The sequence below is a fragment of the Papio anubis genome, chromosome 1, assembly GCF_008728515.1.
Source record: "Papio anubis isolate 15944 chromosome 1, Panubis1.0, whole genome shotgun sequence".
In the NCBI taxonomy this organism is placed as follows: domain Eukaryota; kingdom Metazoa; phylum Chordata; class Mammalia; order Primates; family Cercopithecidae; genus Papio; species Papio anubis.
The window spans coordinates 96,561,715-96,586,752 of record NC_044976.1 but is presented as its reverse complement, the minus strand read 5'-3'; the positions used below and the strand labels follow the sequence as shown (position 1 = coordinate 96,586,752).

The 25,038-nt window shown below is 36.2% G+C and overlaps 1 protein-coding gene across 5 annotated transcripts in view; it reads left to right on the top strand.

Moving 5' to 3' along the window:
• Window positions 1-25,038, top strand: part of DPYD (dihydropyrimidine dehydrogenase) — an 869,249-nt gene that overhangs the window by 36,881 nt on the left and 807,330 nt on the right. For all 5 annotated transcript variants that reach the window (XM_031654381.1, XM_031654339.1, XM_031654360.1 and 2 more), the window contains one exon: window positions 6,992-7,102. Coding sequence is in view for 2 of the 5 variants with exons in the window: in XM_031654339.1 (XP_031510199.1) it covers window positions 6,992-7,102 (111 nt within the window). In the remaining 3 variants the exon portion in view is untranslated. The remainder of the gene's footprint in view (window positions 1-6,991; window positions 7,103-25,038) is intronic.

Here is a 25,038-nt window from a genome sequence, read left to right as displayed (position 1 = left end):
AGTGGATAAAGTATGTGGCTAAATCGACTGAATGTAGAATTTTAATAGGATTTTATTTTTGGTAACAGCTTTATTGATATATGAAGTTCACAAATCAATAATTCACCAATGTAAAATATAGAATTCAAAGTATTTTTTGGTGTATTCAGAGTTATGCCAATATAACCATAATCAGGTTTCTTCACTCCAAGAAGAAATCATATCCTTTTTATAGTAGCTGTCTCATTTCTCCCTGATCTACCAGCCTGAGCAATCACTAATAGACTTTTTATCTCTATAGATTTGCTTATTCTGGGCATTTTATATAAATGGTATCATACAATATGTCATATTTTGTAGCTAACATCTTTCACTTAGCATAATGTTTATAATATTCATCATATTGTTTTTGAATTTCCCAAATTTCTTTCTGTTATTGATATCTAATTCCATTCCAATGAAGAAGGAGAACTATTTTGTATGATTTAATATTTTTAAGTTAGTGGAGACATTGTTTTCATTTAGCATACAATATATCCTAGAGAAGATTCCATATAGTGTTGAGAAGAATGTGTATTTTGCTCTTTTAAAGTGTTATGTGGATGTCTGTTAGGTCTTGTTGATTTATAGTTGTTGTTCAAGTCTTCTGTTTCCTTTTTGGTCTCCTGCCTAGTTGTTCTATCCATTATTTAATGTAGAGTATTGAAGTCTTTAATTAGTATTGTTTAAAGGTTTGTTTCCCTCAAATTTGTTTGTATTTTGGGCCTTGTTGTTAGGCACATATATGTTTATAATTGTTATATTTTCCTGGTAGATTGAGCCTTTATTGTGATAAAATGTTCCTCTTTATTTCTAGTAAATTTTTTTGTTTCCTTAAAACTTTGTTGTTGTGATGTTAGTATGGGCACTGTAGCTTTCATGCTGCTGCTATTTGCATGATATGTCATTTTCCATCTTTTACTTTCAACATATTTGTGTCATTGAATTTAAAGTGTGTCTCCTAAAGACAGCACATAGTTGCATCTTGCTTTTTATCTAGTCTGACAGTATACATTTATACTGTCTATTATAATTTCATAATTACCTGTACTTTACTGTTGACCTTTATTTTTTTCATGTGAAGAGGAAGTTATGGTTACTTTCTGCCTGAAGAACTTCTTTAATTTTATTTTTTTCACTATTTATTTATTTATTTATTTATAGATGGAGTTTCACTCTTGTTGCCTAGGCTGGAGTGCAGTGGTGCGGTCTCGGCTCATTGTTACCTCCACCTCTGGAGTTCAAGTGATTCTCCTGCCTCAGCCTCCTAAGTAGCTGGGATTACAAGCACCTGCCACCATGCCTGGCTAATTTTTGTATTTGTAGTAGAGACAGGGTTTCACCATGTTGGCCAGGCTGGTCTTGAACTCCTGACCTCAGTGATCCATCTGCCTTGGACTCCCAAAGTGTTGGGATTACAGGCATGAGCCATCATGCCTGGCCAAGAACTTCCTTTAGTAATTCGTATAAGTCGCATCTGCTAATAGCAAATTATTGCATTGTTTGTTTTTCTGGGAATGGCTTTATTTTACCTTTATTTTTTGAAAGATAGTTTTGTTGGGTATAGGAGTCGTGGTTTACATTTTTTATCTTTTAGTACTGTGTATGTCTTATCCCACTTCCTGGTCTCTGTGGTTGATAATGAGAAATTCACTGTTAAACTTATTGAAATTCTTTTGTACATGATGAATTATTTTTTCTTTTGCTATACTCAAGATTTTCTTTTTGGCATTGACTTTCAGCACTTTTACTAATGTTCTTAGTGTGGATCTCTTTACATTTAGCATACTTCACATTCATTGAGCTTCCTGAAGGTATAGTTTAATATTTTGTTCTGCTTTATAAAAAAATTAAATTGGGCAAATTTTAAGCTGGTATAACTTCTGTATTTTCTCCTCCTTTGTCTTGTCTTCTTCAGGCAGTCCCATTACAGTATTTTGGTTTGCTCAGTGGTGTGTCACATATCATTGAGGCTCTGTTAATTTTTCTTTATTCTTTTTCTCTTTGATCTTCAGATTGTCTTCAAGATTCTTTCTTGATCTGTCTTTAAGTTTGCTGATTCTTTCTTCTGCTAGTTCAAATCTACTATTGAACTCTAGTGAATGTTTCATATTAGCTATTGTATTTTTCAAGTCCAGAATGCCTGCTTGTTGTTTTTGTTAAAATGATTTAAATAATTTATATCTCTGTATGGATATTCTGTACTCTCTAAGACATTGTCAACATACTTTCCTTGTAATGGCTGGTTTGAAGTGTGCATCAGTTTTCATGCTGCTATAAGGAACTGCCTGAGACTGCGTAGTTTATAAAGCAAAGTAGTTTAACTGCCTCACAGTTCTGCATGTCTGGGGAGGCCTCAGGAAACTTACAATCATGGTAGAAGGGGAAGCAAACACGTCCTTCTTCACATGACAGCAGGAAGAAGTGCTTAGCAAAGACGGAAAAGCCGCTTATAAAACCATCACATGTAGTGAGAACTCACTCACTACCATGAGAACAGCAGTTTGGGGGTAACTGGCCCCATGATTCAATCACCTCCCACTGGGTCCCTCCCATGACCACATGGGGATTATGGGAACTACAATTCAACATGAGATTTGGGTGGGGACACAGCTAAACCGTATCAAAGTGTTAAATTTGACACGTGGGCCCTATTAATGGGTGTTACTGTTGTCTGCTTTTTTTGTGTGTCTATATGGATAACACAATTCTGTTTCTCTGCATGACTCATACTTTTATAAGTTGAAGACAGAACATCTTACATAATGTAGCTATTCTTGCTGGACATTAACTCCCTTCTAGAGGAGGGTGACTTGTTATTGGTGACTGGATATACCTTTTTTTTTTTTTTTTTTTTTTTTTTTTGTGCAGAGTCTCACTTTGCTACCCAGGCTGGAGTAAAGTGGTATGGTCAGAGCTCACTGCATCTTTGACCTCCCAGGCTCAGGTGATCCTCCTGATTCAGCCTTCTGAGTAGCTGAGACCACAGGCAATATGCCACCATGCCTGGGTAATTTTTGTATTTTTGGTAGACATGGGGATTCACCGTGTTGCCCAGGCTGGTCTTGAACTCCTCAAGCCATCCACTTGCCTCATCCTCCCAAAGTGCTGGCATTACAGGCATGACCCACTATGCCTGGCCTGATTATGCTATTTAGGGATGTACATTTTCCTCTAGTATGAAACACTGATATCATTCTCACAGGGTGCAGCCTTGGATATGTGTAGTCATTCTTGGGTGTCCATGGTTTTATCGGGTGTCTCTTTGCCTTTTTCTGTGATCTCTCTCTTAAGTTGTCTGCCTGTATTAATGTCACACCCAGATCTTAGTTCCAATGGCTTCTGGTTGATTTCTTTATTACTTTTGCTGTGGAATATGAATTGTTCCACAGTGTGATTCAGTTAAATTTGGGCCCTTTTTCAGTGGTAGTTTTTGAAGCGAGTCCTTGAGGTTTTTTGTAACTCTGGGAGAACTCATCTTATGTTTCCTTCCCTGGTTTTCCCTTATGAACTCTCTGCCTTATGGTTTAGTTTATTGTTTTCAGGCAGCTACCTCCCTCTTCTTAATTGTTTGACATGAAGGTTTTTATTTTGTGTAAGAGTACTCTTAGGTTTGAACTTCCCTGCATACAGGTTCAAATAAAGTCAGTTCCTTTGGGGGGACCTTTCTGTTCTTATGACTTGTGTCTTCTGGGAAAAATTCTCTGGGCCACCGCTCCAGAGCTGAGGGTAGTGACAATGGCCCACTTCTCTCAGAGTTACATTTCTGCTTTTGTGAGCAAGGTGCTAGGTATAGGCAATAGCCTCTAGTTCTCTCAGCCTGCTGTGCCTCGTGTGCAAACTCTACCCAGTAAGTGAGGTGAGACAAGGATAATCAGGGCCCTGGTGTTATTGGCTTGATATTCCTGAGGTAAAACCTTGGCTCTTTGAGTGGAGGCTGGATGGAGTAACAGAACTCCGGACCTGTCAGCTGCACTTTAGTCTCAGCTGCACTCAGTTGCAGTTTTGTCTCTGTGTAGAATGGGGGAGAGAGAAAATGAGAAATGCTGGCATCTTACCCCTGCCTGGGAGATACCGTAGCCCTCAACTGGTGGCTGGGGTGGAGCGAGCTCTGTGTTTTGAGCTATACCCATCTGAGGTAGAATGACTGTCACACTGGACTGAAATGGTGTGGGTTATACTTCAGATGCCATAGACCTTCACTCCTCTTACCAGTTTTAGTCGGTTTTCATGTATTATTATTTCTTCATTTGCTGTTTGCCTTAAGGCAAATTTCCAGAGACTTTAAAGGGTTTTTATTTTTACTATTTTTGCAGTTATGTTTATTTTTATGGGTGTCAGTCTGCAGAGGTCCTTACTCTAACATTCCAGAGGTGACTTCTTAATGGTCATATTTACTGGCTTGCTCAAAACAGGGTTTGAAATTAATTTTTCATTGAGCTACTCAGGTACAAATTGATATTATTTAAACATGTGGTTAAAAATGTTTCCTACCTTATATCTCAAAGAGTGACTTTTAAATATAGGCCTCATCTTTGGATCAGGTTCAATATAAGTCCCATACTCAGATGAACAGAATTCCAATTCAATTCTTTTTGCATATAAACTGTGAGATCTTAAGCAGGTTACTTAACCACCCTCAATTTATTTGCTCATCCTAAGTATTGAGATATTAGTAGCTGTTTGTAAGTTAAATTACATAATGGATGTGAAAGCTTTTGAACTCTTAAACTCTAAAAACTTAAAACACAGAGGATTGTTATTACCACTTTAAATCAAATGCAGAATGAAATGAATGACTTTTTCTGATTTTATTCTTGTCTACGAATACTAAGTATAACATTTATTTTAGAAAGTCATTTATGATTTTTAAATTCTTCATATTAGCATGTGATATTCTTATAAAATCGGCTAAGATATCACCTAGAAAATGATTACTCTAGATATGTTGATTGTGGAATTTCAATAGTAGAGGGGGAAAATAACATTTTTAGCTTGTGTCTGGTATTAATAGTATAATTATTTTATCTGTCCATTTATTTTGGTCTTTTTGATAGTTCTCTGTGGATCTCAATAAGAGTTCATTTTTATATGTGAAAATGATGAACATGATCCAATAATTTTTAAAGAATCATGGAATCTAGATTTGGAAGGTGATCTTGGATTTGGTCAAATCTAGTAGGAATTGCATTCTCAGGTCCCCTGTCAAATTCTTACCTATCCCCTACATGAACAAATCATGGACAGAGGATTATTGTTGCACATAGCCGCTGGATTCCATTTTCACTACACTTCAATTTTTAGGGTGTTGGTAGTTTAGAAAACATGTTGTATCATGCTTTTCATTTATTCTTTACTTCCGATTCAGGTGTTGCTGTATTTTGCATGTGAGGAAATCAAAGATCAAAAAGATCAATGGTTTACTCAAAGTTATAAGACTACTAGGAATTAAAAATTAGATTCATGATTTTTGAATCACTATTTTACAGGAATAAGCATATGCTACCTACCTGGTGCTGTATATCATAAACTGAAAGATTTTTAAAAAGTCAGGAATCCCTCAGCTCAAAACATGCACAGTTCAGAAGGGAAGAAAAATTCTTAAAGCAGCAGTTACTGTTTAGATTGGAATACTGTGGTAGAGATGTTTCAGTGATCTGAACAGAAAATGGATCTAGATTATTTAGGGGTAACTTCATGGAAGAAGACGACTTTTGAAACGAACATCATTTAAAATGACTGCAGGAATGTCAGCTAGAATGATTTCTAATGCAATCTCAACTGTCACTTTTTAATTTATATCTGAATCCAAATCTTCCTCCATTAATTTTCACAGCGTTGGTTCTGTATTAATACAAAACAAATTAAATCTCTCTTCCGTGTGAAAACTCTTCACCTACTGAAATACACTGTGTCTCTCCCAGATCTTTTCTCCAGGCTTTTCTTCAGCTGTTGCATCTAACTTTTCAACACGTAACCATTATTGAAAGATGGTAGGTAATAATGTTAATTTGGTTAAACAGAAGCATTTGCTGCTACCATGGTTTCTCCTCTCTGGTGAAACAACAGTATGTTGTTCATTGTTGTTGTTGATATTTATTTGTTTTTCGTGAAGAATTTTTTTTCTGGTCAAGAATTGCTTCTGTCTAATTAGTAGAAAATATAATAGACATTACTTCATTCATATTTTGCCCAGTATTAGTCTATTAATGTAAGCTATTTGAGATCCATGCAACATTTTGAACATATATTTTAGCTTTTTATCAATGTATAATGATATACATTGATATAATGATATCATTATATCAATGACAACATTATTAGATTTTTTCCTAAGAAAAGTATATCTTCTCACTTTTTCCATATAAATTTTCATTGTATTAGGATTTTCCCATACTGAACTTTTTTTTTTAAAACCAAATATAGGATTTCTCACTTGATTTTATTAAGCACGATCTTGCAAATTTGGGGTGATTCTTCTGATTTACATATAATCTTTGTGTGTGTGTGTGTGATTCCTAAGTTTTCTTTCCTAGCTCACCCTTTCTTTAGGGGCCTGTAGGAGGAAATCCTAGATAAAGTTTGATTTCTAAAAATGCCACCAGACAAGGTGGCTCATGCCTGTAATCCCAGCACTTTGGGAGGCTGAGGCCGGTGGATCACTTGAGTCCAGGAGTTCAAGACCAGCCTGGGCAACATGGCAAAATCTCATGTCTACTAATAATACAAAAATTAGCCAGGGGTGGTAGCATGCACCTGTAGTCCGAGCTACTCGGGAGGATAAGGTGGGAGGATCGCCTGAGCCTGGAAGGCAGAGGTTGCAGTGAGCTGAGATTGTACCACTGCACTCCAGCCTGGGTGACAAAGTGAGAGAGACCCTGTCTCAAAATAAAAAATAAAATAAAATAAAAATAAGTTTAAATGAATGCCAGCATATTTCTGTGTATTTACACATTGTTTATGCTATCTTTAGAGCATCCTGGCTTTAAATCCTCGAACACAAACTCATGCAACTCTGCGTTCCACTTCGGCCAAGAAATTAGACAAGAAACATTGGAAAAGAAATCCTGATAAGAACTGCTTTGTAAGTACCACAGATACACTATTTCATGCTGAAAATTATCTCACTCCACACATTGTAAGACAAGATTTTACATGCACTTAGAAATACAATTAGGTATTAAAGTACAGCTGTGATTTAAAAAATATTTTAAATATTTAATATTGGAACAAGTTTGAAAGTGTATTTTTAATTACATTGCTTTAAAAAAATCTCCTGAAAACAAATTATATGCAGGTTGAGTAACCGAAATATGAAAATTCAAAATACCCAAATCTAAAACAATTCTGGTGTTAAGCATTTTCAATAAGAGATATGCAACCTGTAAATTTAGTTTGGTGCCAAAATTTCTTTTCTCAAAATCTTTAAAATTAGTCTCAAAATTGTTTTGCCTGTTGACACAATGATACAGAAGGTTTTCATATTAATGATATAGGCTAAATGAAGGAAGTTATAGATACACTGGTATCTGTGGACTTTAAAAATACACTCTTACAGAATATATGAACATTAGATGTTCTATGAAGATCTAATAATATGAACACCTAATATTTCTAGGTGAGGTACAGGAGCAAAACAGCATTTCTCTGAGATTACTGCTAGAACTTTGTTTAACTGTATCTAGAAGGTGATTATAGAGCTGGAACTGTGAGACCATAGATAGGATATAAGTACAACCTTAAAGGCGATGTTAGAAATTCCATCTTAAGGTTATATACATTTTTAAATTTTGAAAGAAATGCCTTTTTACCTGATTTCCCCAAGTTAATTTACCCCAAATTAATATTCCCAAATTAATGAGTGAGACAGTAGTATTAGCTTAACATTAGCTCTATTGGAACTTTGTATATACTTTCTTATAGAATGTATGATTTTAGTTTATGTACTTCTTTCCTTCTTCTTATATCATGAACTCTTTGAGGATGGGAATTGAGGGTGTGTGCTCATGTGTACTTGTATTTATCTAATTTTTAGTTTTTCTATCACCAGCCACAGGGCAAATTTTTTGAATGAAAAAAGAAATAGAAACAGAGAAACAATATTACGTGAAAAGATCCCATAGACACTTAATTACAGACCTCAATTTTGAATTCAGTTTTTCTTGGTCCAGTTTTGGGAGCTTTGCTTTCTACCATGATACTTCTAGTAGAGGTCTCTAAAAGGAAAACAGTGTGATTCAGGTTGTTCAAGGAATAGGCCGCTTACAAGGCATGACCCAGTATAATGATAAGAACAATTGAAGAACACTGAAAAAAGAATCTCCTAATTTTTAAACTTGAAAGCTCTTAAAGACTATCAAGCCTAAATCTCTAATTTTTAAAGGTCTGAGAACTATGATCAAGAGACACTATGTGACTTCCCTAATGTCTCATATTTATAAGTTTTCAAACTATTTATGGTCAGGATTTTATTTTGAAATGGAGACTTTCTTTATTATGATTGCTGTTGTTGTTATTTTATGGAAATTAGCATTTGTATCTCATAATGTGATCCTATAAATTGAGGTAATTTTATCGTTTTAAAAATAATGACCAAGGCGCAGTGAGGTCAGTTTTCTCTGTCAAATATATATTGACACAAATATTTATAAAAGCAGTTTACATAGGGATGCTATTTATACCTAGGGATGCTATAACAGGATACCACAGACTAGGTGGATTAAACAACAGAGACTTATTTTCTCACAGTTCTGGAAGTTAGGAGTCCTGGATCAAGGTGATTTCTTCCAAGACCTCTCTCCTTGGCTTGTAGATGGTGTCTTCTCCCTGAGTTTTCACTTGGGGTGTGCTTGTGTGCAAATAAGAACATCAGCTATGTTGTATTAGGACATACGCTAATAACCTCATTTTAAATTAATTACCTCTTTAAAGACTCTCCAAATATAGCTACATTTTGAGACAGTGGGGGTTAGTTAGGACTTCAACATAAGATTTTTGGGGAGATATAGTTCAGTTCATAACGATAATTTTAAATTATCACTTATACCAGTAATTTATTTTCTAATAACATATCTGAAGGAAAGAATTAGGAATGTAGGTAAAGAATTAAGTACAAAGAGGATTATCTTAGGCGTTATTTATTCAGTGGAGACAAATGTAGGGGAAATTCCACTGAATTCCAACCAGTGGGTCATGGTTAAGCAAATTAGAGTAAATTAATTCAGTGGTATATTGTGCAATCATTAAAATGTTTTTGAAATAATCTGGATAAATTCTGTCTGCATTACATGGTAAAAGGATTTAACATCACTATTCAATAGTGATTGTGTACACTTACACATAACCATACCTTTATATATATCCACAAAGAACAAAAAAAATACTGAAATGTTAATATTGATTATATATTTTTTGGTACTTTTGTATATTTCACGTCTTCTATGAGTATTAGTATAAAAATAAAATGGAAACTTTAGATCTGTGTTAAAATGATAATCTCAATTTATAAGGTCAGATTTATTGCACTGATATCTATTAGTTTGAAGACTCTCTGTGACATTCATGAATTTCTCAGAGCAGTGAGGTTTATTCCCAAAAGTGAAATATGAAGGTAGGGTTGAAAGTTATTCTCAGTGTGGTTAAATAATACTGTTCCTTTCCCATTTGTTATTATCCTCTTCATGGTGGCATGAAGAATTGAATGAAAGTGTCACCAAAACATATGGTTTGTTTTTCAATTCATAAAGACCCAAATAGGATGCCGGAACTTTTATCCCCACTAGCTAGCCAGTAACCAGTAACTGATGAGATATGAAAAAGTTTTCTTCTTACCTCACTGACATCTCCTATCTTGTTTTTCTTCACTTCTTTGTTGATTATTTCTCCTCTCACCCCTTAGATATTTCAGTGCCCAGAGCTCAAACTCTTTCTTTCTTTTAAAATAGTCACTACATTGGTTATCTTATTATCTCCTTACTTGTAATACTATCTTTAGATTGAAGATTCCTTTATATTTCTAGCCTGCATTACTGTCTCTCAATCTATATCTATCTATATCATCTATATCTATATCTGCTATATTTTTCTTATGTTTACTTACCAAAAACAGAGTTATAATTGGACCCAACAATTGGAAAAGTTTTTCTTCAGGCATTATATAGTCCTCTCTTACTATCTGCCTTCTTCCTTCCTTTTTTCTATTTATTTGGTGCTTGAAGCATCTGTATTTCAGGCACTGTATTGAATGCTTCTCAGAGGCGAATAAAATCCAGAAAAATAAGTAGTCTAAGATCGTTTATTAAAATAGACAAAAATTTGACTTAATAAGTAAATTATAGGCTTCTTAGAAAATAAGCATCTGTTTGACCTGTAAAAGTGCCTTAAGAATGGCAGTTCTGAAATTATTGCCCAGGAATATCTTCACTTGGTAGTTTAATACTCTTATAGTACTAATTGGAAATTCTGACTTCAGTAGGGGATTTAAACTGGCAAACATGTTTATACTGGTTAATGAAGCATGAAGCAGTCATTTCCAGTATAGTTTAAGCAGGTGTTCCGTAACTGCTGTTTATTTTTGCCATTTTTGAAAATGTTGAACTATCCTAATTATATAAATATTTTGCACTCATTTTCCCTCAGCAATTTTTGAAGACCAGAAAATATTACAAATCAGAAAACTTATGCTGGGTGAAAATTAAAAGGAAAGGCAGTTAACGACAGCCAATTAGCCAAGTATTAGACATGTTTTTTAAAGAATTTTAGCAAATTTGTTCTAAATGCATGACACATACAAGGTGCTCACCATAAAAAAAAAAAGTGAGAATAAGCTATAATATACATTAAACATTTTCAATGCTTGTGAAGTAATTCATTTAAGCTTCAGAAGCACCCTGTCAGGTAGATATTATATTTTATCATCCATTCATAGATGAGAGAACTGAAGCACATGGAAGCCTAAGAAACCTATTCACAGTTCCACAACTGAATGGTGGAACTAGAGACTGAACCCATGCAATTGCCAGAGAGCTCTTTTAGTAGAAGTTTTTTGAATAAGGAAATAAATGAAAATCATTGACTTATTTTCCTTGTAGACAATGAAAATAACTAAATGATATATGGGTTTTGATAAATATTTTTTTCTTGCGTGAGCTTCACAATCTCAGTCACTCGTTTGTTTCACATTTATTATCTGTGCCACTTGCCACATTGGAATTCATGTGACACAGGCCTTGCCAAGAAGTTCTCATGTTGTTTTGAAGAAGGCTGAAATACCAATAAATAGTAATAATACTCTTTCGAAGGAAGAACAGTTAAGGAATTTTAATGATCGTTGTGAGTTTATCATATTTGCCTTTAGGTGAATCAGTCTAGCTTTCAGTGTGGATGATGGATTTAATGAAAAGATGGGAGGCAAGGTCTCTGGGACTGGATTTAAAAAGTTGGAAGACAGATGATGAAGACCAGGAGGGTGGATGAGCTTGAATTTATTTAGGAGATAAAACACATACGACTTGGGAGTTGACTTTATGTGTATGTTTACTTGTTTATAGCATAAATTGAGGGTAAATACTACACTCACTTTTGGATTATTTGAGATCCTTGTGCCTGTGGATCACTGCAAAAGTTGTAGATTAGTAAAGGGTCTGGGATGGAGATAAATAATTTTTGAATCATCAGGATATACATAAATAACTAAAAGCCTAGGGGGAGAGCTACCCAGGAAGAGTGTGTAAAGTGGAAAGAGGGTGCAGGTTAGACCTTTGGGATTAGGGCAGAAATTAGGGTGAGGCAAGTGAGGCACTGGCCTGAGGTGTAAAATATAAGGGACTAACAAAAGACTCAGTAATCAAGAAAAATAAAAATAATAATAAATATATATAGGTACACACCTTTTTCCTTTTGCCTCAGGCTCCAGTGTGGCTCAGCATGGCACTGAACATAGCATGGAAAAGGCAGGCAGAGATGAAAATTTAGCTAATAAGCACTTTGAGAGGTGAGATGAGAACCGCAAGAGCATAGTGGGGGACTTCCATGGAGGAAGGATAAGTTAATATGTTTTTCTAATAATATATTATTTCTTATGTTCCAAATATGGTTGATTTTTATACTTTTGGAAATTATACTTAAGGTTTGCCTTGTCTGCTGGCACCATTTTTCCTTCTCAAGTTTACATGGCTATTAAGAGATGAAATCCACTTAGCACTCAATCTCATTCACTCTTTGATGGATAGCCAGCTACTGGGATCTGTTAAAGTTGATGGAGAATATATGTTCCTCCATTGACATATCATATTCACAATGTGAATTTTTATTTTTAAGCTCCAAAGTAAATAAACTTTTCACCAGATACCCAGTAAGAAAGGAATACCTCTTCTACCCTTGCCTCTTGTTGTATGTTTGAAAATACTTTCTCAAGCATGAGCTTGGTTTTTTAATTGTTGACAATTATTATCTTCCAAAAAAGACAATAATTGAAAGAGTTTCGGAAATAAAAAAATAAAAACAGATTATTTGCAGCTAAATATCTCTTTCAGTATGTGAAAAATGCAGGGTTTGTGTAGAGAATACAGATATCCACCTAGAAACTCACGCGTGCAAGTAACATGACCTCTTTTATTTTCTTGTAACTGAACTTAATTCTACTGTGAGTATTTGTGAGAGTGGAAACCTGTGTGTCACTTGTAGGATTCATTTTTCCCTACTTGTCCCCCTCACCCCTTATTTCTCTGGGCGGATATTTAAGTTTTACGAGGGTTGCTGGCAAGTGTGGGCTGTGAGGTAAGCCCAGCTGATTTTTCATGCCATCTTCCCACTGGTCACCATCATGGGGACTTTGGAGTCATCCTTCATTTTCATTCATTAGATCCCTTTCTATCCCTCGCATCTCTACTACTTTGAAGCCGTTCTTGATAAGATGACAGTCATTCTGATGTTCCACTCAACACTGGGGCTTAGGGAAGTTCATGGTTCAATCTGCTCTCCTAGGGCTTCGTTTGTCGATGAGTCACAGATTCTCCATCTTTGATTTTCCCACACCTGGTATTTGTCAGCCCTCTGAGAGTAGCCTAAGGAGCTGGGCATTGATGCTCTTTTTCCAAGATCTGCCAATATCTCTGGGCCCTTCCCTTACTTTTGGACCTCATTTTGTCTCTCTGTCTGTTAAATATTTATATAGGCTGACTGGGAAGGATGGGAGTGGAAGAAAAAGTTACTTTTAACTTATCACCCATTTCCTCCTAAATCCACTGTCAATCACTGAAGTCCTTTCAATTTTTCTGAAAACGTGACTTCTAAAATTCTAAGCCCAAAACACCCTTTGTTTCTCTGCTTTCTGTAGTTGTATTCTTTCTTACAAGAAATGAAAACCCAGCGGCCTCTCTGCCTAATAGGTATAAATTTATAGGAGGAATGGGAAGGGATGGTAGCAAAACTACAACCACCCCATAAAGACTGATTTTGAATTTGAGTTTATCAGGAATGATGATCATCTCCTGCCCTCCATCCAGTAAGTTCTCAAATGAAGGCTGATGGAGTAGGGAGAGATGGCAGAGTAAGTTCCTATTTGGGATGGGAAAGATTATGGAAAGGTAGGCGAAGGCAGGCAATGCCCGAGGAACCCCATGTTGGGAAGCTGGGACAGTACTTGCTTGCATGATCCTAAAACTGAGGGCCAACTTAAATTTAGTAACACGGTGCCGCACTTACCTCACCCTGTTACTAGCCCAAAGGGCTTCTTCCACTGTTCTTGAGATACCAGCCAGCCTCAGGACCCAGTAATGTCTCTGCAGGTTTTAAACTTCAGTAGCAACTGCAAAACCACAGTAGGGACCCGGATGGATTTGGATGTCCAGGTTGAGTCAGAAGTACTTGCTGGCTCACTGTGTGGGATTTCCTGGTCATTACATTAACTTCTGAATTGCACTACTAGTCATGACGCATTATTGGGTGTTCTGGAACGCTTGATATGGTATGATTTTACTGTTAATAATATATTACTAAATATATTATTATTTTCCTGTCCTCAAATTAACTCAAAATTGGTAGACATTTGAATAAAGAGATCAGTTTGCCTATAGCCTCTTGATTTGAGAAAAACCCTGTATTCAACTAGTTCTACAAGTAAATTATGTAAGCATAAATGGCATACATACATTTTGAAAACAATTGTCCTGTGGCATTTGTTGAGAACATTGCAATGAATTAGAAAAATAAAAGTTTATTTTGAAGTAAATATATTTTAAGTGATCATTACCGAGCAACAGCTTTCTTATTTCTAACAAATGTTAGATGTTATTAATGTGAAATTTAGTAATTAATTTTGCATATGGAAAATTGAAGAAAATAACACTTTAAAGAAAATGCAAGCTTAAAATTTCAGCAGAGGGAAAAAAATTAGGGAAAAATATACTGTGAAAAGTGACTACCTAGAAATCCCTTCAAAGTATAAAGCTTTAAGTAGAACAGGGATACTGCGGTTAAAACCTTACCTTGTGGTCGTTTACACAGATTGTAGACCTTGTAATTTTGAAGTTGAGGTGGAGTCTTTCGTTGTATGAATTCTGACATATAACAAATATTTATTTTAAAATAATAACTGGCTGCTTCTACAAAGGCATTTTGGGTAGAAAGTTTAGAGTCTAGTTGTAGATTTCAAGATGGCAACAGTGGAAAATCTCAATTATGCCTCTCTTGATAACTGCATTCACTCCATAGTTTTAATGCCCATTTATGTGTTTATTAACAGCTGAATGAATATCTCCATCCAAGATCCCGTCTGTATCCAGATGCTTCTTAAGATAGTTCCACCTGGATATTGTATTGGTTTCTCATTATTACTATGTCAAAAACTAAATTATTCATGCCTGTTGCTGCCCAGATTTTCTTTTGTTATGTTGGTAGCAAAAATAATCACTTTGTCATCTAGGCAAGAAAACTCAGGGCAATTCTTGACACTAAAAATGCTATTATCAACAACACTGTATTATAACTAACATAAAATAAAAGAAGACAATTAAATGTATAACATGCATTCATTTAATGTTTTTATGCCATTTGGATTTCATTTCTGCATGGAACAATGAATCAGTATGGCATTTTGGAACTTGCCATATTTACCATGTTTGATCAATTCTCTGATGCGTATTTTATCACAGTTTCACATCTCTGGAATTAAGATTCATTTTATAGTTAATCTGATAAGAAAGTTTGTATCAGTTTATTTAGCAGTATTTTTTGTTGTTAGTATATAAAAATGACATACTTAACAGTCTGTGTTGTCTTAGCGCTATAAAATAAAGCATGTATGGAGAGAAGGCAGAAAATATTTTGACTAAAGCAAATGTTCTCCAGTTTTTATTAATGTTGTTGGTAGATCTGATAGCTTTTCATAGCGCTGGAAATTCATGAAAAGGAAACTCATTGAAAATAAAAACATAGGTATATGGACAATGGTCCTAGTAACTGCAAGAATGCAGTTCAACTTAGTTTAGGATAATTTTCTCTTGTAATAATAAATTACAGAATAAAAAGCAATTCCTGTGAGATCTGAATCACATCATTTTTAAGGATTCTCAAATATATTATTTCCATGTCCCAAATTAATTTAACTGAAAATTGGTAGACATTTGTGTAGAAAGATCTGTTTGCTTATGGCATCTTGATTTGAGAAAAACCCTGTATGCACCTAGTTCTGCAAGTAAATTATGTAAACATAAGTGGCATAAATGTTCATGATCTGTAAAATATTTGTAGTTCCCCTTCCTTATGAATTTATGATATATTTATTGTACACAAAGCATTTTTGAGTATCTGATATAAATGCCTAATTTAGATTACATGATTCAGTTTCTCATATATTGTTTCCATCTCTGTGCTGAGAAGCAAATACATTTCACTTATTTTTTTCTGAAGTTCTATAATTTAGGGAGTGCATCTAACAAAGGATTAAGCTGTGTGACACAGTGCTATACTCTGTAACAGTATCTCAAGTAATAATGATGATAATGGTGATGATGAAGACAATGAGGATGGTGGATAATGAACCAGGCTCTTTATAATAACTAAATTAGTTGATGAACAACTCTATGAAGCAAGTATTACTTCATGCATTTACTCCTTATATTCCCTTTCCTGCTTTAATTTTCTTCATAGAACATATTGCCATGTAACATACTATTTTTCATATTTTACTTGTTTGGTTGTTTAGTTATTTTCTCCCCATGAGAATGTAAGGTCTATGAAGACCTGTTTTGTTCACAGCTGTATCGTCAGCTCCTGAAATGGTGCCAGACATATAGTAAGTATGCAATAAATAACAATTAATTGAATATTTACTGAGTTCTCAGTGTATGTTAAATACTGCTTTTGGTGCTGAGAATACAACCGTGTACTTTACTCTGCCAGAACTTATATTCTGGTGGATGAGAATTATTACTGTTATTTTGTTAATTATTATAATTATTATCCTCTTTTTATTAATGGGAAATATGAAACTTGGAGGAGATAAGTGAATTGCTCAATCTACACATATATAAAAATGTATTTTGATATTATTTTGAAGAACTTTTATGTAGTTTTTTCTACTAACATACACCTAGATTTCTATAAGAGTACAAAGTGTAGCCGGGCGCGGTGACTCATGCTTGTAATCCCAGCACTTTGGGAGACCGAGGTGGGCAGATCACGAGGTCAGGCGATCGAGACCATCCTAACATGGTGAAACCCCATCTCTACTGAAAATACAAAAAATTAGCTGGGCGTGATGGCGGGTGCCTGTAGTCCCAGCTACTCAGGAGGCTGAGGCAGAATGGCGTGAACCCGGGAGGCGGAGCTTTCAGTGAGCCGAGATCGCGCCACTGCACTCCAGCCTGGGCGACAGAGTGAGCCTCCACCTCAAAAAAAAAAAAAAGTGTACCCTGAAATAGCAAGTAAAATATGAAGCTATTGATTGGTTTCCATTGTTTATATATATACATGTATGTATGAAGTATGAACTCTGAGTATCATCTCCTGAACATTTTGGGCAATAATTCAATTGCTGGAAATGTTACCTTCCAGAGTAATGAACCCACTTAAAGAATTAATTTTTTGCATCACACTTTTCATTTCTATAACACCACTACATATAAATTATTTCACTTTAAGACTTATACAGTATAAATATTTGAATCTAAATTGTACATATATATTAATTACTAAATATTAATGGAAGATCTAACATGTGCCAGCCGCTGTGATAAGTCATGGGAAAGGGACAAAACGGTTTTTGCCCAGACAACTAACTGGGCATTTGCACAGGTGTTAACCTAATTTTGTGTCTGTAATTGGTGGGTTCATGGTCTCGCTGACTTTAAGAATAAAGCCGCGGGCCCTCGCGATGAGTGTTACAGCTCTTAAAGGCAGCACATCTGGAGTTGTTCATTCTTCCCAGTGGGTTCGTGGTCTTGCTGGCTTCAGGAGTGAAGCTGTAGACCTTTGCGGTGTTACAGCTCATAAAGGCAGCATGGACCCAAAGAGTGAGCAGCAGCAAGATATATTGCAAAGAACAAAAGAACAAAGCTTTCACAGTGTGGAAGGGGACCCAAGTGGGTTGCTGCTGGCTGGTTGGGACAGCCTGCTTTTATTCCCTTATCTGACCCCACCCACATCCTGCTGATCAGTGCATTTTACAGAGAGCTGATTGGTCTATTTTACAGAGAGCTGATTGGTCTGTTTTGACAGAGTGCTGATTGGTGCGTTTACAATCCTTGAGCTAGACACAGAGTGCTGATTGGTGAGTTTACAATCCTTGAGCTAGACACGGAGTGCTAGACAGAAAAGTTCTCCAAGTCCCCACTAGGTTAGCTAGATACAACCTTAGCTAGATACAGAGTACTAATTGGTGTATTTACAAACCTTGAGCTAGACCCAGAGTACTGATTGGTGTATTTACAAACCTTGAGCTAGACCCAGAGTACTGATTGGTGTATTTACAAACCCTGAGCTAGGCACAAAGTGCTGATTGGTGCTTTACCATCTGTTAGCTAGACATAAAAGTTCCCCAGGTCCCCACTAGACTCAGGAGCCCAGCTGGCCTCACCCAGTGGATCCTGCACCGGGGCTGTAGGCAGAGCTGCCCAGCAGTCCCCAGCTGCCCCTGCACTCCTCAGCCCTTGGGCTCTGGATAGGACCGGGTGTCAGGGAGCAGGGGGCTGTGCTCATCGCTCATCGGGGAAGCTTGGGCCCCACCGAGCCCACTGCTGGGGGAGGGTAGGGGCTAAGGGAGGTTCGGGCATGATGGGCTGCCGGTCTGGACCCCTGCCCCGTGGGGAGACAGCTGAGGCCCGCGAGAACTTGAGCACAGCGTCAGCAGGCCGTACTGCTGGGGGACCCGGTGCACCCTCTGCAGCTGGTGGCCCGGGTGCTAAGCCCCTCACTGCCCCGGGCCGGCGAGCCCACGCCAACGCCCGCCGAACCCACGCTCACGACCGCCAGAACCGCACTAGCCTGCCAGCATCACTTGCAGCCCCAGTTCTGGCCTGGGCCTCTCCCTCCACGTCTCCCCGCAAGCAGAGTGAGGCGGCTCGGGCCTCAGCCCGCCCAGAGAGGGGCTCCCACGGTGCAGTGGTGGGCTGAAGGGCTCCTCAAGAACCCCCGGAGTGGATGTTGAGGCCAAGGAGGTGCTGAGAGTGAGGGCTGCTAGCACATTGTCACCTCGCAATCCCACAATCAGGTTTTGTCAGTGCAGCCTTCCATGGGAGTTATCGCTGAAGTACCATAGCCTGGTCTCAGGATTCAAGGTTGGCCTTCCTGAGAAACCAGAATTTAAATTGAAAATAAAGATGAAGGAAGGAAGAAAGGAGGGAAAAAGAGAAATTTCACGAGAGTAGAAAACTTGTATCTGAAAGTCTGAAGATGGGGGAGCGGAGCATACTGATTGAAGTTAAGGTACTAAAACAGTATCAGTACTGCATGGCTGAAGTCATAGACTGGAGCATGAAGGAAGGTATCAAGAGATGATGCTGAGGACCTCTCCACAGAGTAGTGACAATGATGATGATGATAAATATTTTTTTCTAGAGAAGTTCTATAGTCTGGTTATTTCATTGATAAGTGCATGCTATATGTTTAAAAGGCACATTCTTTGTTTGTGATATGCTGTAATTTAGAGTTTTTATATATATTAGTATCCCTCTTTAAAAGTATGTGTTTTCCTAGTGCTTCATTCCACACATGGACTAGTATTGTCAGAGATTTATTCTCCAGGCAGAAATATGTAATAAGATGGTAATTGACTAAAAAGAATAAAAGTGTTAACTCTTAATTTCCTGAGGCTGTTACAAAAATGCTTTGCTTTAATTATTTATTTCAGACTGATTACTACTTTCTCTACATCCATGTGACACACAAATTAAACTCGTTTGTAATTGTCAGCCATCAGCCTTGTTACTTTTATTTTGTTCTTCACTTGTTTGAAATTTTAATAATGGTTAAGCAGAGTGCTCTTTATTTTTTTTAAACAACTTTATGTTTAATGGAGTATAGTTATCTACTCAGGGTTTAAATTGAACTGGAAAAAACTTTCCCCTAAGTAAGGTGTATTTCAATTAGCTTTATTTGCAAAAGAGGGAAAATTTTTCCTTCACAGCTTCCTTATCTTTGAGGTTGAGTTTTTATGAAGGAAAGCAGTGGAACCTAAAGAGCTCAGTTGTCAGTAGAGAGGTTGGTTAAGAGAGTTAGCTCTAGAGATAAACTGCTTAGCTCAAATTATTGGTTTTGCCATTTAGTAGAGTATGACCTTGAGTAAATTTCTAATTCCATTACTGTCTCCATTTCCTCATCTCTAAGTGAAGATAATAATATCTACCTGATAGAGTAAATGAGTGAATGTGCATAGTATTCTTAAAATCCTGGTTGGCATATATATATAACCTTCTATAAGTATTATTGCTTATCATTATCAGCATTTATAAGGGGGATGCTCTGAGGTTTCTGTTACTACATATGGAAGCCTATCATGATAGTGGATAGAGAAGAGCAATGTGTATGGAAAAACCATGGAAAAGTACTGAGCAGCAAGATACTGAGGATGGTAATGGAAGACAGAGTATTTCCTCTATTGCCCAGAAATTTCCTAGTAGCATATTTCTACAGAGACAGGCAGAAACAGAAAGAAGAGAGAGAGAAACAGCCACAAAATTTTTTTGAGCAGTGTCTTATATGTGCATATGGATGGATTCTTTTTCTGTGATTTTTTTTTTTTTTTTTTGGCTGTATTTCTCCCTTCTCCAAAAAGCCTCAACATGATGCCTTGGTCTTGGAGAGTTTTTATCATAGGCTAGAGGTGTGTATTGTCATGGGGAATTCCACTCTGGCCGAAGCTCTCTTGTGTGAGCTCCTGCGGGGCTACTAACTGCTAACCTGAAATGTGTTCCCTCTCTTATAATGGCCCAAGAGTGAAATATTTATTCTCCGTGTCTGACAAGGAAATTTCTCTTGGGAGAAGAAGTTGTTCTTATAGACTACATATTAGTCCAAGAATATTGAGAAGGGATCCAAAAGATCTGGAACCAAATAGATTGAATTTGTTTACACAGAAATTCTTTGCATAATCATAAATATTAAGCTGGAATTTTATGATGTATTATAGGTCAATAAGTAGTATATAATAAAGCAGATGTGTGTTAAGACTTTCTATAAAAACAAAATATGTATATTTTAAAAGATATTAATGAAGCATATTACAGTATTTGCAAATAAGAAATGTCTTTGCATATGGGAAAATACAGTGCTCTGAACAAAAGAAATCAGCAAAATTGTCTTTAGAGTCTAATGGTATATTTTACCTTTGCAAAACATTTATTTGGTGCTCATAGCAAATAAATATGTGAGTTTTGCTGTTTTCCCGAATGGGCATACAATGGCAGCTGTCTTTCTAATCGTTCCTCTATTCAAACACTAATCGCTGGAACCCACGTAGAACGCTAGACGCCTGAATAGGTAGACAATGGCAGCAGCGTTTTTAATCACAGTCCCATTCATGCACTAATCGGAGTGATGATTAAGGGACATTAGAGGGAGCACTTTGACATCTGATCCTTTGAACTGACGTCTGTGCAGGCTGCACTCCACAGAGCTCACTTGGCCAAACTGATTTCCTTAAATAAAGTGCTGTGATTTCCAGTGTAGGAAATATTACATTAGAGCCTATTGAAATGATTAGGAATTGAGGAGCTTTTCTTTAGGTGGGAATGTGGTGTATGCTGTATACTCACAAAAGTGAGATCATTAATATTGCATGTACTACTTTGAATATCAAGGACCATAGAGAAATAACATGAGAAACACCTTCCTGCAGTCATGCACTTAAAATGAATATGAACAAAAATGTGGAACTCTGCTGTCATAGCTCTCCATTATTGAAGTTTATGAATTTTGAAATATTTGTATTTTTATATAACATGATAAAGATCCACACATCCTAACTGCATTTCATATTTTTGTTTTCATTAAGCCAGGATATTTTTAATGTTACCTTTCTTGAAGTTGCTTTAATTACAAAAAAAAAAAAAAAAATGTGTTATACCCTATTTGCATGGTCATGCTTTGATTCAGTAGTCGTTAGTGAGACAGAATGGATTATTTTATTTTCTCTTTTCTTTCAAATTTCTAATATCTATTTAGATTTTGCTAACCTGTTCCCCAGAATATGTCATCTGATTTACCCTAAAAATGTTAGTATCTATCCAACATTTGCAAATTGAATCAGTAGTTAAAATTCCTACGTCAATATTTGAATATGGAGCTCCAAATATCAATAACTGTATATACTACATATATGTGTAACGTATGTAGGGGAAGAAAAATTTTTTCCTTTAACCTCTTATGTTCAGTGGCTGGGGCATGTGAATTAAACTGACAAAAGACAGATTAACAGGAGAATATGCATACACATTTTATTTGATGTTCATATTTTAATTGATATGTGCACAAAGCCTTCACATGAAAGAAATGAAGACAGAAAGAAGCAGTTAAACCCAGGGGCTTGCAATACCATTTTAATAAAGAGAGATAAATTGTACAGAAGTGATAACACAAAGGAAAAGGGGTTTGGGATTCTAGGGGTGATAAATTGTGGGAAGATAAATATATGAGGGATACTAATGGAAGATAAGGGCTATTTTAGTAAGGGTTGTTTGTGCAAATCCATCTTGGTGCCAACTTTCTGTATCGAGTGATAAGGGTTGTTCTCCTCCTGGTATGGGAGAAGGGAGGGGAACACCTTCACAAAAGGAAATTTATGTCTGCTTTTAGGCAGATAGGGAGAGAGCAAAGAGCAAAGAGCTCTTTTTGCAGTTTGTTATTTCTTAAGTGCCTCCAGCTCAAAATGGTCCTTATGCCAAGGTGGCATATTTTGGGGTGACCTATTCTGACCCCCTCATGTACAGCCTCTTTGGATTGTTTCCTTTATTATGTTTCTTATTTATAGGATTCTTTCCTACAAGATATGAATATTTATCAAAAATTCTGGATAAATTTGACTGTGATATATAGTTCTGAAGGTACCTGCCTGAGAAATCCACAAGTTTATTGGTATACACCCTTGAAGCTTTCTTTGTACCACCTAACTGGCCCTGATTCTGACCACTTGAATCTGATGGAGAGAACTGACCCAGGCTGGGTAAATCAGGTTCTCTCCTAGATATCTATGACAAGAGATCCTTTTTCATTCTGGACTGTTTGAGCAGGAAAAAAATGAAAGCTTGGTGCTGCAGGGTGGCCATTTTCCACTTGCGACATATACTAAAAATCAGAAAAGGCCACGCTGAGGAGAGAGAAGACAGAGGCAGTTGTAGGGAAAGAAGCTACACAGGTTTCTCATAGCTTTGCGTAGGGAGAGTTTTACAACTTCATGTTTTGTGAGATACTCTTGGATAGACTCTTTTTATTGGCTTAAACTATGTAAACAAGTTTGAGATACAGACAACCAAAAAATCCTAAGGAGCACAGCGCTATATGTCAAGTTTTAATGACCTAGCTAGAGGTGTTTTATTTTTATGGAATACGTTGAAATTACGATTAAGTTGTGTGAGGCAGTAGGGTATAATATAATCAGCTCTGGCTCAGACACACATGCCCAAACTGAAATCGTCTCTACATTTACTAACTTGAACTTGGGTATGATTCTTCATCTTAACTAGCTAGCTCTAGTTTCTTTCACTGTTAAATAGAAATATTGATAATTATGGAAATCTAACTACATTATTTTGAGAACTAAGGAATTTAAAAAGGGTATAATACAAAGTTTAGCACATGGTAAATGCTCACTAAGTAGTACTTTTCATTATTAATATTTTAGTTTTGCCTAAATATTGGAAATGACTTCTGGTTCAGATGATTAAGCATTTAGCTTGGATTTCTTTGAATAATATTTTATCTTTTAGTCATAAATTACAGATATTATTTGAAGTCTTTCATAATAGTTCTTGTTATCAAGATAGTATCTTGTTATCAAGAGTGTGTGTGAGAACCCTTCCTTTATGGCCTACTCTGGCGCCCATTTGTCGAGGTATTTAATGCAGGTGACTCCATTTAGATTCTGGCAACTTTTACACTTTTTGTTTCTCTTCTTCAATTGTTTTCTTAAAAGATTTACAGTTTTCATGATATAAATAGTTTAACTCCTTGGATACATTTATTCTTAATTATATATGTTTTAGCTACTTATAAATGGGATTGTTTTCTTGATTTCTTTTTTTGGATGGTTTATTGTTAATGTATAGATATGTTACTGAATTTTGTATGTTCATTTTGTATCTTTTAAATTTACAGAATGTATTAGTTTGAATTAATTTCTGGTGTAGGCTTTTGGGTTTTCTATACATGAGACCATGTCATCTGCAAACAGACAATTTAACCTTTTCCTTTACGTTCTGGATGCCTTTTATTTCTTTCTCTTGCCTAATTGCTCTGGCTAAGACTTTCAGTACTATGTTAAATAGAAATGGTAAAAGTGGGTATCCTTGTCTTGTTCCTGATCTTAGAGGAAAAGCTTTCAGCTCTTTACCATTGAATATGATATTAGTTGTGAGCTTGTGATACATGGCTTTTATTGTGTTGACGTGCATTTTTTCTCACCTAATTTTTAAAGTGCTTTTGTAATTAAAGGATATTCAGTTTTGTCCAGTGTTTTTTTCTGTGTCAATTTGGATGATCCTATGGTTTTTGTCCTTTATTCTGTTAATGTGGTATATCACACTTACTGATTTGTGTATGTTGAATCATCCTTGCATCCTGGGGGTAAATACCACTTGACTATGGTGAATGATCCTTTTAATGTGCTGATGAGTTTGGTTTGTTAGTGTTTTGTTGAGTAGTTAATTTTTGCTTTTGCACTTACCTAAAGTCTTCTACAACTCAAATCTTTCCTTCATTTCAAAGCAGTTTTCTTCTCATGTCAACAGCGGCATAATCCATAATTATTCATATGGTTCTTCCTTTTTTGAGTACATAAGACAGAAGATGTAGAGGAGTGTTCACTGCAGACTGAACGGTTGGTTGTGAGAACTGAGGTCCAGAGTTAGGACAGAGTTTAGAGCTATGTGAGCTCTTAATACCAATATCAGACTGAAGAAGCAGGCACTTGTTTAATAAATTTATTGTGTTTATGTTTGAGATATGGAGGTTCTCCAAAGTCACCCTCTGTTGCTCATGTCTAATGACAGTATTGAACGCTAATATTCTCCTATCTGGTGTCTCTGCCTCTCCCCTTGTCCTCAGACATTAAAAAACACCCAACTGTATTGTTATTTTGAAACCCAAAATAGATTATGTTTTCCATTGTCTTCCTATGTCACTCAGAGTAAAACCTGGTCCTTATATAGCCTACAAGCCCCTATCCTTATCTCCTGCTGCTTGTTTTCCCAGTCTCCTAGTCACTGTCTTCTGGCTTCCTTGATTTTTTAGGAACACTTCCCCCAGCCTTCTGCCTCAAGGCATTTGCGCACTACCTTTTCTTTATGCTTCATGTTATATACATACTGC